The sequence below is a fragment of the Scyliorhinus torazame genome, chromosome 3 (genome assembly GCF_047496885.1).
Source record: "Scyliorhinus torazame isolate Kashiwa2021f chromosome 3, sScyTor2.1, whole genome shotgun sequence".
Taxonomy (NCBI): domain Eukaryota; kingdom Metazoa; phylum Chordata; class Chondrichthyes; order Carcharhiniformes; family Scyliorhinidae; genus Scyliorhinus; species Scyliorhinus torazame.
Genome location: NC_092709.1, coordinates 222,681,990 through 222,695,927, shown reverse-complemented (window position 1 = coordinate 222,695,927; position 13,938 = coordinate 222,681,990). Strand labels below are relative to the sequence as shown.

Here is a 13,938-nt window from a genome sequence, read left to right as displayed (position 1 = left end):
ATTCTGCTGAGAGTGTTGGAGCCATCTGAAATCTGTTTAAGTTTTTTTGAAGCATTTTAGAGGTGAAAATATTCACACGAAGGCCTGAGTATAAGTAAAAAAAGCAGTTTATTCTTTCAGAATTCTGTGAGGAAAGGCCTGAGACTCCGCAGCCTTTGACAGCACCTTTTCTCACTTGAGCTAAGGCTCACACAGGTTAATATACAGATTCAAGGGGCGGAATTAGTTTATAAACTCATTTACATACAGCCAATCACTTTTATTCGCGTCACAATTCATTACATGCAACTAATTAGTCCTCCATTATCTAAGTTCATGCCATAAATGGTTATTAGTTTGTAATCTACAGCATTTTCCAGTTGTTGCTAATTCGCTAGCAGGGTTATCTTAAGGCATTTAGACCTTGGGCAAAGTTTGTGAATAGTCCATTGTCTCTGGGTCAGCACCTGGCTGTCTTCAGTAGCTGCCACAGAAAGCACATCGAGCTGCGAAGTTAGCTACAATTTGCAACATAGTTAAGAATTAGTTGTATAATGCAAAAAGCAGGATTTCCCACCAACATGTCCCACAGTCGTATAATGTGGGAGACAGAATTGAATATAATGTGAGAGACAGAATTTTCTCACCAACAAAGTATTTTTATTCCAAATTTTCAGGATTTTTATAATTTAAAACCCTCCAACACATTAAACCCCCCCAGCCCACTCTACCTCCTCCCACCCTCCATTCCCTCAGCAGTCGATGGCAACAAAGTTCCCAAAATGCAACTATTGTAGAAGCCATCACTCGCCCTCCCGTAGAGCAAATTTCAATTTCTCCAGGACCTAAAACTCCAACAGGTCCCCCCGCCACACCGAGGCACAGGGTGGAGATGCTGAGCTCCACCCCAACAAGACCTGCCTGTGAACCATCAGTGGGGTGAAGACTAAAACATCTGCCCCGGCCCTGGCTGCAGCTCTGGCCGGTCCAACACCCCGATATGGTTTCTAGTGGATCGGGCTACACATCCATATGTAAGACCCCCAAAATGCTGCTGAACACCGTTCTCCAAAACCCTTCCAGCTTCGGGCAGGCCCAAAACATATGAACATGGTTCACCCACATTGCTCGCAGACATCCTCCACTCCCACGGACAGCTGGCTCATCCTCGACTTTGTAAAGTGTGTCCTGTACACTACCTTCAGCTTTATCAGTCCCAGCTTCGCACACAAAGTCGAGGTATTTATCCTCCACAGCACCTCACACCACAATCCCTCCTCCAGCACCACCCCAGCTCTTCCCCCCACCTCACCTTAACCCCCTGCATAGACGCCCCATCCTCCTCCAAAATCCTCCTGTAAATCGCCAAGGCAACCCCCCATCTCCAAACCCTCCCCCAACTGACAGCACCGCATCCAAGAGCGAGGAGGCAGGCACTATCCGGAAAGTCGGGAAGGCCTTCCTCTTGAAACCTTTGCCCCACGCCAGCCCAAACTCATTCAGCTCTTCCAAGCTTGCAAACCGCCCACCGAGAAACAGATCCTTCATCTCCTTAATCCTCTTCTCTTCCCATCCCGGAATCTCGCATGCATCCTCCCCGGCTCAAAACTATGATTCCCCCCCCCAATCGGCATTCCCTGACCCTGCTCCCAACCTAAAATGCTCCCGAAACTGCCTCCAGATCTTCAATGTGGCCATCACCACTGGACTCACCGAATACTTTCCTAGTGCCATCGGGAGCGGCGCTGTTGCCAGCGCCCGCAACACCGACCCCCTACATGAGACCGCCTCCATCCTCACCCACAACGCCCCACCTCCCTCTTGCATCCCTGAACCTTCTCTGCATTCGCCGGCCAATAATAATACATCAAATTCAGGCGGCCTAGCCCCCCCCCCCCCCGCCTTCCGTTCCCTCTGCAGTATCACCTTCCTCGCCATCTTGCTTGCCCATACAAACGAGGAGATCAGCCTGCCACCCCTATTCATTTTGCTGCCTGTACCCAGCCTGCTAACGACAGAGGGAGATTGCTCCACCTGAACAAGACTGCCTTCACACTCCCCACCAAGCTAGTGAAATTGAACCTCTGGAGCCTTGCCCAGTCCCGGGTCCGCTGCACCTTCAGATACCTAAAGTGAGAAGCTGCCAAACAAAATGGCAGCTCCACCCCAACAAGACACGCCTGTGAACCATCAGCGAGGTGAAGACTAAAACATCTGCCCCTGCCCTGGCTGCAGCTCTGGCCGGTCCAACACCCCATCTGGCCCTGTCACCTTCCCTGCCTGCATACTCCCAATTGCCACTTTCACCTCCTCCACCCCCATCGGCTCCTCCACCCCTGTCCTCTCCATCTCACCCAGTCTCGGGCATTCTAACTCACTCAGGAACTCCCTCGCCTCCCACTCATCCTCTGGTGGCTTCAACTTATGTAAGCCCCTATAAAACTCCTTGAACAACTTGTTAATCTGTTTCAGAGCCACCACCAACTCCCCCGTCTTGTCCCGCATCCGAACTATCTCCCTCCCTATGGAGCTGATCTGCCAACATATGCCCTGCCTTCTCCCCATTCTCATATACTGCCACCCTCGCCCTTCTCAATTGATGCACCGCTTTCCCCATGGACAATAGGTCAAACCTCACTTGCAGCTCCTCCCTCTTTGCCAGGAGCCCCAGGCCCGGGGGCCCCGTGTACCTCCCATCCATTTCCAAAATCTCTTCTATAAGTCGTTGGTATTCCTCCCTCTCCTCCCTATCCGCCTTGTCCTTAAACGTGATCACCTTCTTCCTCATCACCGCCTTCAGGGAATTCTAAACCACCAACGGCGAAACCATCCCCTGCAATTGAACCCCACATACTCTTCAATCACCTTGCGTATCTCATCACAGAAGCTTTGATCTGCCAATAACCCCACATCCATCCTCTGCCCTGGTTTCTGGGCTGCCCCCTTCTCCAGCACCACGTCCATCCAGTATGGAGCGTGATCCAAGATCACAACTGCCGAATACCCTGCCCGCTTAACTCTGGCCAACAGCGCCTTTCCCACCACAAAAAAGTCAATCCTTGAGAACAACTTGTGCACTTGGGAGAAAAACGATTGCGCCCAGTCCCTTGGGAGTAAAGGTCTCTATGGGTCAAGGCCCCCCCCCCCCCCCCCACATCTCCCTCATAAGCCCTCACCCACTTACTCACCAAAATCGTCAACCCTTGAGCCCGACAATCAAACCCTGAATGAAACACCTGCATCACCCACCCCTTCCTCAGCCTCATCTGGCCCCTCACCCTCAGATGAGTCTCTGCAATATCACCACATTGGCTTTTAAACTCTTCAAATGAGTAAAAACTTTCACTCTTTTCACCGGCCCGCCTAACCCCCTCACATTCAGCGTCTCCATTCTGACCGGGGGATCACCATTACCCCAGGCCCCGTCCGTCTTGCTGGACCCTCCTTTTTTTACTGTCGGTCCCCTCTCCCCCTCCCAGAATCCCTCTATCCACTTCCTCTTACAAACACCTCACCCAGTATCGATCCCCTCGCACCACCATTCACACCTCCCAGGTTCATCAAAACCTGCTCGACCATGGTCCAACGATGCGGCCTCTCCCCCCACCACACTCCCGTTCACTCGCCAACCTACGTTGGCTAGTGCGGGGACCCCTGCCAGAGACCCCCTTCCTCTATCCCCCTACTCAATAACAAGGCCAGATGTGCCCAAAACCCACCTCCCTTAAAACAAGAAACAAAAAGGAGCCACACCCATGAGGAAAAACAAGAACGCGTAAATAACTCCCCTCCATTTGACTACCGGTGGCGGCCATGGTGTGAATAGTCGCACATTTTGTGGCTCCCGCTCGTGGCGGCTCTTTCGGACATTTCCCCCGGTTAACAGGTGGATATGAGGCAGAATATAGGTGCAGGAGAGTGAGGGGAAGAGATTGACCCTTTGCTGTATGGAGCTGAGGGCCAGAAGTTGCCGAAAAAGAGGGAATCAGTTGGTTGGAGCTGGTGTGGCACCTGTGACGCACGTGGAGATAGCAGAGGGGCAGTGAGCGGCCCTGCCGGCACAATGGTCGACGGACCAACTGGTGAGATTCTTAAACGAGACGTTCACCCAGCAGCGGAAGGAGGGTGTGGAGGACATGGCCCGGGGGGGTGGATTTGATCAAGGCGGTGGTCGACCGCGTGGAAACAAAGCTGGCGGCCCAGGATCAGGCGACCCAGAAGATGGAGGCGGTGGCGGAGGAACACGAGGAGCAGTTCGCCAGCGGAGATGGGGCTGATGCGGGACCAGCAGAGGCGGCCCCAGGAGAAGGCTGAAGACCTGGAGAACCGGCCACGCAGGCAGAACATAAGGATCGTGGATTTGCCAGAGGGAAGTGAAGGAGCCGATGCTGGTGTGTATGTGGGGAGGTGCTGGAGAGGCTGCTAGGAGAGGGTACGTTTGCACAGCCTTTGGAGGTGGATCGAGCGCACAGGAAGCCCCAGGGCAACGAGCCGCCGAGAACGGTGGTGGTGCGGTTGCACTGGTTTCTGGACAAGGAGAAAATTGTGAGGTGGGCCAGGCAGACAAGGCGCTGCACCTGGGAGGGCAGTGAAATCCGAGTTACAACAAGGTCAAGGCAGCCCACTACAAGAAGGGGGTGATGTTTGGGCTACTGTACCCATGTCTGTGGGTGACCTATGAAGGCCGGGAATTGTACTTTGGTTCGGCGGAGGAGGCAGTAGAATTTGTTAAAGACAATGGATTGGCAAGAGAAGATGGACTTTGAACTTTGGTGGAGATGCTGCGATGCTGCTGTTAACTTGTGTTTGGGGCCAATTCCTTCTTTTTCGGCTTCAGGTTTGCTCTTTGTTCTTTGTTAACGTATGGTCTCTTAGTTTGGGCTTGGGGAGGGGTTGTTTTTGATTGTTTGCACTAATGGTCTGAGCGGTGGCATGGGAATCAGTGGGGGTAGGCTGCTAGGGCCATGGGGGGAGCCTGCCAGGCTTGCTGGGCGGGCTAGCTCACGGAAGCACAATGGGGGGTGAGTGGAAGGTCAGTGGGGGGATGGGGGTGGGGGTTGTTTCCTGGGGATTTTGGGGCGGGGTGGTGGTGGGGAAGTACTGCTGACTGAAAGTGTAAGGGGAGGAGGATCGATGACGGTGGACGACCAAGGGCAGTCCTTGGGCAGTGCAGAACATAGGTCAGAGGCTGGGGTGGGTGCCCCACGACCTGGCTGGTCATCTGGAACGTGCAAAGATTGAATGGGCCAGTCAAGAGGGCCCGTGTGTTCGCACACTTAAAAGTGATTGAAGGCGGATGTGGCCATGCTACAAGAGACGCACCTGAAGGTGGGGGACCAGATTAGGCTGAGGAAGGGATGATTTGGGCAAGTATTTCATTCAGGATTGGACTTTAGAATGAAGGGAAGGCGATTTTGGTCAATAAGCAGGTGGCGTTCGAGGTGGCTGACTCTGGGAGAAGATATGTTATGGTAAGCGGGAAAATGGAGGGGATGCCGGTGACGTGGGTAACATCTATGCCCCGAACTGGGATGATGTTGAATTTATGAGGCAGGTACTGGGGTGGATTCCTGACCTGGACTCTCATCGGCTGATTATGGGTGGCAGGGGGAAACTTTAATACGGTCCTGGATCCGAGACTGGACCGATCGAGCTCCAGGCCGGGGAGGGTGTCGGCTACAGCTAAGGAGCTTCGGGAGTTCATTTAGCACATTGGGGGCGGGGGTGGATCCATGGAGATTTGGGAGGCCGAGGGTGAAAGAAGTCTTGTTGTACTCCCATGTGCACAAGATGTACTCCCGAATAAATTTCTATGCGTTGGATAAGATGTTGTTGGCAGGGCTGGTAGATGTCGAGTATTCGGCAATAGTAGTGTCAGGATATGCCCCGCACTGGATGGATTTATGAGTGAGCAAAGGGGGGGCTCAGCGCCCGCAGTGGAGGCTGGACGTGGGCCTGTTAGCGGAGGAAGAGATGTGTGAACGGGTAAGGAAGGCCATCCGGGAGTGTGTAGAGATTAATGATACGGGGGAGATGTTGGCAGGTATGAGTTGGAAGGCTCTGAAGGCAGTGGTCTGGAGAGAGTTTATTTTGAATCAGGTACACAGGGAGAAGACGGAGCAGCTGGAAATAGAAAGGCTAGTGGAAGAAATCCTGCAGACCCTGGAAGAAGGGCTGTTAAAGGAAGGCTAGCGGTTGCCAATGGAATTTGGGCTGTTATCCACGGGTAAGGCAGTAGGGCAATTGAGAAGGGTGAGAGCGGCGGTATATGAGTATGGGGAGAAAGCAAGCAGGATGTTAGCACACCAGTTGAGGAAGCAGGAGGCGGCCGGAGAGATCGGGAAAGTGAAGCACACAGGTGGGAAGATGGTCTTGGACCCGGTGGGGGTGAATGGGGTGTCTCGGGAGTTTTATAGCAAATTGTACGAGCCAAAAACCTCAGTCGGGCAAGAGGGGATGAGGAGGGAGTTCCCGATGGTTGATGAGGAGCTGGTGGATGGACTGGGGACCCCAATTGGGCTTGTAGATGTAGTAGAGGGGTTGGCGGCGATGTAATCGGGTAAGGCCCTGGGACCGGACGGGTACCCGGTGGAATTTTATAAGAAGTTCTCGGGGGTGTTGGAACCGCTGTTGATCCGGGTGAACAGGTTCTTTGAGGAGGTGGAGGATAGTGTGGGCGCTGTGCGGGAAGTCCTGCGAAACATGTCCATATGTTTTGGGCATGTCCGAGGCTGAGGGGTTTCTGTCAGAGATTTGCTGACGTCAGGTCAGAGGTCTTACAAATAAGGGTGGTGCCAAGTCCAGAGGCGCCGATCTTTGGTGGGACAGAAGACCCGGGAGCCCAGGGGGTGAGAGCGGCCGATGTCCTGGCCTGTGCCTCCCTGATGGACCGGAGACGGATCTTACTAGGATGGAGGGAATCGGAACCCCCGAAGTCGGGGGTATGGGTTAGAGATATGGCGCGGTTTCCCAGATTTGAGAAAATTAAAATCACCTTGAGGGGTTCGTTGCAGGGGTTTGCTCGGAGGCGGCAGCCATTTGTCGACTTCTTAGAGAAAAATTAAGCTGCCAGCGGGGAGGAGAAAGGAGATATATGGGAGAGATGATGAGGGCAGGAGAGCCAATGGAGGGATGGCTGGGGAAGGTGGTACTGTTTATGTAAGCCAGGTTTGTGCTCGGGGGGGGGGGTGGGGGGGGGGGGTGTTGATTATATTGTTGTGTTTTTGTTGAAATTTGATGTTGAAAATTGTTAAAATTATAAATGCCTCAACAAAATATTTTCTAAAAACAATAAATCCCCACATTTACGAGACAGAAACAAAACCCCGAGCCAAGTAGGCAACCCTCAATAAGAAAAACATTCCCTGTCTCTACCAACCAAGACCAAATCCCAATTCTCATCTCAGTCCCTGGCCTTTAGCCTTAATGAACGCTCCTGGCCCATTCAGGTGAACTGGTCGCTGTGTTGCGACAGTCCCTCCTCCATCCCCTTCAATTTCTCTCCTTGCTCCCTCACCTCGACCAATGTTTTCTTCACTGCCACCTTTACCGGGCTTATCGGCTTCTCCACCCAGTCTTTAAGCGAGGCAATCATCTCCCTCTGAAGCACTTCCAAATGTTTGGCCAGCGGCCTCTCAAACTCGACCGACACCAACTCGGTCAGAGTTTCAACCGTGAGCGTAGCGGCCCCACCCGGCGACCCAGTCCCCGCCATTTTTCTTCATGCGGGACTCACAGCAGCAATCGCTAGCCGATTTTTAAATACCCCTTCTATCCAGGACCTCTCTTCAGTGACTTCGACATTCCCCAACCTCCTCATGGCTTCCTACACCAGCTCATCCAAAATTTACCCCTAGGACTAGGGTTCCCCTAAACGTCCAAGAACCAGAGATACTAACAGGAGCCAGCTAATGTGCGACTTCCACCTACATGTCGCCACTGAGAGTCCCAAAATCTGATTTAAACCTGACCATGGATGTTTGGATTCAGGATAGTTGTCAAACTCTAGCATGGTGTAACATTGTGACATAATGAAGCTTGTGGGTTAGTAGTTTGGATGTGAACAGAGAAATTATATCATGGACACGTGACACTGCCAAAATTCTCACATTTCTTCATATTTGCTGTTGTTTTTCACTCATTAATCAGATTCTTTTTCCATATTTTTCAGCCTGTTTTGACAGCATTTATGATGGTTTGGACTTTCCGGGAAATGACATTCACCAGTCCGAAGTAGAGGATGTGGCCAGTTGTCAAAGAAAATGTACAGAGGAACCTGACTGCCAGTTTTTCACCTTTGTAAAAGGAGAATATCACAACGCGAAACAGCGGTTAGTTATTTATTCAAGGGATGGAATGTTCACAAGCCCCGCCAACAGGTTGAATGGGGGCCATAGGGGCGGGAGGAGGACACCAAAAATGGTGGGAGGGCCAGAAATTGGATTCACACTGGTGTGAATATACAGCGTGATCTTCCGATGGTGCCTATTCTGGTGGGTCAGAAAACCTGCCAGAGGACGGGATGAACCCAATTTGCATCTCCTCAATGGGATGCAAATAAAGGCCCTATGCTCACAGCAAACCCTTCTTGATGCCAGTGGGAAAAGACGCTGGTATGAAACATGTCTGGAAGAAAGTGTAGTACAGATGTCGGGACTCATCTAAACAATGCCTAGGGCTGGCTCCGCCCGCAACCCTAGAGCACCAGAGCAGCGGGTCAGGGCTGCATCCACAACTGGGTTTCCGGATTGGGGGTCCGGGATTGGGTCCAGCATCCGGGCTCAGAATATTCCTGGAGATCCAACTTCTTTCTCAGGATGTCCATCTTCCAGCCTCAGAGAGCTCGCAGAGATCTGTCTTCATTTTCAGGAAGTCCACTTTCTTACTTCAATACTGGTCAGTGATTTGGGCACCTTTTCAAGATCGCAGCCGGACATGTGTATGGACTATTCCCCAACCAGACTTCCCCACCACTAAATACGTCATGAACACCCGCGTGCATAATTAATGAGATTGGGGCAGAGAATTTGGGATGTTTTCCTGCCAGCCCCCACAGAGGGAAACACTCCTTATTCCCGGGTGAATAGATTGTACAAAAATTCTCGACTTTCAAACAGTTGAGTGTTCCCTTCAAATCCTTCATCCGTAATAATTTTTCTGTCAATTTTTATCTATTTATTCCAACTCAAGGGGTGTCTTCCCAGAATAAATACAACTCCTCAGTGACATAACCAGCTCAGGAAATTAAATTTCCCCCAATATCAGCAACAGAGAAAACCAGCAGAATCACCGTATGATGAATGATTTTGTAAATATTTTCTGTGATTCTTTTTAGTTACATCTGCTACCGCAAAAGGAGTGGAAGAGGAACTCCACCAAGAATAAATATTCTTCAGAATGTTGTGTCTGGATTTTCTTTAAGGGAATGTGGAGACAATCACTCAGGTAATTCCAAAATCATTGTTGTTTAATTTGGATTCACAAAACAGTGATGTAGAAGCTGAATATCAATACATATTTCTGTCACAATATTTACTCTATCTTACTTGTTGCTGGACACAAATTCTCAAAAAAGGAGATCCAGTGTGGTCTGATTGATGCTAATTGATGAATTCATGCATTGTGATTGATGTTGATAATTCTCAACAAGAGAGGAAATGTTCTCTGTGCACTAGGTGTAAATCAGAAAATCTGTTCATAAAGAACTATTTTGTTGTACCAACATCACAAGACAAGAACAACCTGACACGATGAGCCTCGACCTAAATTAAGTTAGTCAGAGGTGCTGAATGATGCTGATTGTAGATATGCAGGAAGATTGTGAAGGGACCTGACAGTGTAGACACTGAGAGGATGTTTCAGCTGTTTGAGAATCGAGAAGATGGGGTTACAATCTCAGTCAATATTAATCGCTTATTGTCACAAGTAGGCTTCAATGAAGATACTGTGAAAAGCCCCTAGTCGCCACATTCCGGCGCCTGTTCGGGGAGGCCGTTAGGGGAATTGAACCCGCGCTGCTGGCATTGTTCTGCATTATAAGCCAGCTGTTTAGCCCACTGTACTAACCCAGCCCCTGTTTAGCCCCTGCTAAACTGGGGAAAACCCCAGTTTCAGAGGTCGGTGATTTAGGACTGACAGGAGAAGGATTTCTTCAATTCGAGGATTGCAAATCTTGGAATTCTCTAGCTCATGGTGCTGTGGATGTGCCATCATTGAGCACATTTGAAGTTAGGACTGATAGAGTTTTGGTCTCTGAAGGAATCATGGATAGGGGGAGCAGGCAGTAAGTGGTATTGAGGTACAAGATCCGCCATTCAAGAGGTGAACAAAATCATTTTGGTTTCTTCTCATGCTTTGAATTTGTTCATCTGAATTTCGCGCTTACCTGGAAGTCGGTGGGGTTGGGTGAATGGACTGGTGCTGAGGTTTTCCGAGTTGGCGTGGGGTGGTATAGGGCTGTGGGGATAATGCTATTGCTGCTTCCAAAGGCAGGAAGGTGAATAACCTGAGAACAGACATAAGGCAATGAGTACCAGAGATGTCCTGAGGAAAACAAGTCACACAATAAGTTGTTGCGCGATGGATTTCACAGTACAAAAGGACGATGGAATTAGAATCAAACATAATTTTTTCAAAAGTGAACTGGATATAGAGTGCACCTTACAAGGGCGAGGATGAGCCAGCTCTTTGAGGGGGTCGAAGATGTGTGTGAATGTTGTGGGGGGGGGATGCCTGCAAACCATGTTCATATGTTTTGGTCCTGTCCAAAGCTGGAGGATTACTGGAAGGAGGTGTTTCGGGTAATCTCTAAAGTGGTGCACGTGAAACTGGACCCGGACCCTTGGGAGGCCATATTCGGGGTGCCGGATCAGCCTCATTGATCGCCCATAGGCGGATCCTTTTAGGGTGGAGATCACCCTCTCGACCCTGTGCCCTGGCGTGGCGGGGGGACCTGTAGGAATTCTTGGCGCTTGAGAAGATCAATTTGAACTGAGGGGAAGGATGGGCGTTATTCATTATCCACTTTCGAGAATTGGATCACATCGAACACTGTGGGGGGGGGGGATGCTGGGAGGGTTGGGGGGAGGGGGACTGTATGTGTTAATGGTGACTATGGGTGATTCCTGATTCCTTTTTGTCATTTGTTTATGTTAACATGCGGGCTAATGTCTGGGGTTTGGTGGGAGTATGGGATCGTTGTTATTGATATGGGGATTGACATTGCATTCGTTACTGATTATTGTTTATTGTTGGGTGTAAATCTGGGAGAAAATATGAAAAAGGAGAATAAAAAATACTACTTAAAAAAAAAAAGTCAATTGGATAAATAATTGACAAGAGGAGTGGTGTACTGGGGCATGGACACCTTTTAATAAATATTTCTGACAACTGATTATTGATGCAAGATAATTTTATTCCAGGGTGTGTGCGTGATCTGGTGTCCGATGTCGATTTTCCTGGAAATGATATTGAATCAGTCCTTGCTCCAGACGCCAACTACTGTCAAAAAGTTTGCACCGAGAAGAGCCAATGTCAATTTTTCACCTTTTTAACAAGAGATTGGACGACTGACAACCGAAGGTAAATCTGTACTGAATTCATTCAGATGTTTCAATGGAATATGTTATGGTTATCTCAGGTTTAATGTCTGATAAGAGTTATCCATTGAGGATCATAACGTGTCACTACACAAAACCTAGCAGTAAAAATTAGTGTTTGGATTCAATTTCTTCAAAATTCAAAAGTCGTCAATTGTAAACCTTGGTGAAATCATGTAAAGCCAGGTCAGTGCATCCAACACTTTATCCTTTGATTGAAAATGAATGAAGAAGCACATCCACCTCATCATTGCAAAGTCATTATCCCAGCCAGCAGAAACATATTTTGACAACGATTGGACATTCTGCAGGTAACTAATGAATAAATTACAACCTCGCCCCTATGATTTCATCATGTGTTTTTCAAACCAATAGATTGCATTTGGTGGATTTGGGTGAGGAATAACTAGATGGCAAATTTGATTTTCTGGTCGTCAGTCAAGCTGGATTCTTTGGTAGCTGATTAGGGAGACAAAGGCAAGGGCGTCGACACCCCACTCCATGAAGAGTTCTGGCTGGTTTGATACGCGAAGACTGCCACTTTTGGGCTTGGCTCCACCCTCCTCCCCACAACCTTGGAAATTGCCTCAAAGAAGGTTGTCCAGAACCCAACAAGTCTGGGGCTTCCCAGAATATGTGAGTGCTTGGCTGGGCCTCCCTGGCACCATTCACATTTGTCCTCCACTTTTGAAAAGAACCTGCTCATTCGGGTTCTCGTTCGATATGCTCTGTGCACCACTTTCAGCATTAGGTTCAGCCTTGTGAATGTGGAGGTGGAGTTTGTTCAGTGCTTTGCTCCAGAGTCCCCAATTTATTTCTGCCTGTAGTTCTTCTCCCCATTTTTCCCTTGTTTTGTCCAGCAGGGAACATGCCTCTTCTAACAGTGACCCATACAGGTCCCCGAAGTTCCCCTTCCCAAGTCGCTGCGTCCAACAGTTCCTCTATCATTGAATCTCCTGATGTCCGTGGGTATGTTGTCATCTCTTTACAGAGGAAGTTTTTGATTTGTAAATAAGACCATAAGACATTGGAGCAGAATTAGGCCACTCGGCCCATCGAGTCTGCTCCGCCATTCAATCATGGCTGATATTTTTCTCATCCCCATTCTCCTGCCTTCTCCCCATAACCCCTGATCCCCTTATTGATCAAAAAACTATCTATCTTGGTTTTAAAGACACCCAGTGATTTGGGCTCCACAGCCTTCTGCGGCAAAGAGTTCCACAGACTCACCACTCTCTGGCTGAAGAAATTCCTCCTCATCTCTTTAGTCTGAGATTGTGTACTCTGCTTTTTGTTTTTCCTACATTGGAAACATTCTCTCCACGTCCACTCTATCCAGGCCACGCAGTATCCTGTAAGCTTCAATACGACCCCCCCCTCATTCTTCTAAACTCCAATGAACACAGACCCAGAATCCTCAACCGTTCATTATACGACAAGCTCTTCATTCCAGGGATCATTCTTGTGAGCCTCCTCTGGGGCCTTTGTCGTAGTTCATTCCCTTTGGGCAGTTGCAGTTCCTCTAACGTCGCTTGATTGTCGTCCGTGTAGAAGTCCCTAAGTGTCAGTATTCTCCCGTCCGGTCTCTGCCCTTTAAAGGTGACGTCCATCGTGGCTGGCGCAAAACTGTGATTGTTGCAAATGGGGGCCATGGTGGACATGTTGGTCAGGCCGAAGTGTTACACTTAGCTGATTCTATGCCCGGAGTATGGCTATTAACACTGGGCTTGTAGAGAGCTTGGCTGGCAGGGATGGGAGTGTTGCTGAGGCGAGGGCCCGGAGGGATGGTCCTATGCAGGAACTCTGCTCCATCCTTACCCATTCTGTTTCTGGCTCCCTAACCCAGCTCCTCACTCTTTCTGCTGTGGCCGCCGAGTGTTAGTATTGCAGGCTTGGGAGGGCCAGGCCTCTCCCATGCTTCTCTTTCTCTGCAGGTCTATTTTGGGGGACCATTGGATTCCCGCCCCCCCCCCCCCCCCCCCCCCCCCCCCCACACACACACACACATGCACATACAAACAAATTAGAACATAGAACATACAGTGCAGAAGGAGGCCATTCGGCCCATCGAGTCTGCACCGACCCACTTAAGCCCTCACTTCCACCCTATCCCCATAACCCAATAACCCTTCCTAACCATTTTGGTCACTAAGGGCAATTTATCATGGCCAGTCCACCTAACCTGCACGTCTTTGGACTGTGGGAGGAAACCGGAGGACCCGGAGGAAACCCACGCAGACACGGGGAGAATGTGCAGACTCCGCACAGACAGTCACCCAGCGGGGAATCGAAACTGGGACCCTGGCGCTGTGAAGCTACAGTGCTATCCACTTGTGCTGCCGTACTGCCCATGATAATTTTG

At 49.9% G+C, this 13,938-nt stretch overlaps 1 protein-coding gene and 1 long non-coding RNA gene across 2 annotated transcripts in view; one reads left to right on the top strand and one right to left on the bottom strand.

The window, feature by feature from the left end:
* The window catches only part of LOC140408952 (uncharacterized), a 241,605-nt gene that overhangs the window by 19,294 nt on the left and 208,373 nt on the right, over positions 1 to 13,938 (top strand). The window contains exons 5-7 of the mRNA XM_072496904.1: positions 8,150 to 8,309; positions 9,314 to 9,423; positions 11,400 to 11,559. Coding sequence (XP_072353005.1) covers positions 8,150 to 8,309; positions 9,314 to 9,423; positions 11,400 to 11,559 — 430 coding nt within the window. The remainder of the gene's footprint in view (positions 1 to 8,149; positions 8,310 to 9,313; positions 9,424 to 11,399; positions 11,560 to 13,938) is intronic.
* Positions 110 to 13,938, bottom strand: part of LOC140408954 (uncharacterized) — a 34,120-nt gene continuing 20,291 nt past the window's right edge. Inside the window, exons 2-3 of the long non-coding RNA XR_011940245.1 lie at positions 10,364 to 10,483; positions 110 to 497 (exon numbers count right to left, since the gene is read on the bottom strand). This is a non-coding gene — a long non-coding RNA (uncharacterized lncRNA). The remainder of the gene's footprint in view (positions 498 to 10,363; positions 10,484 to 13,938) is intronic.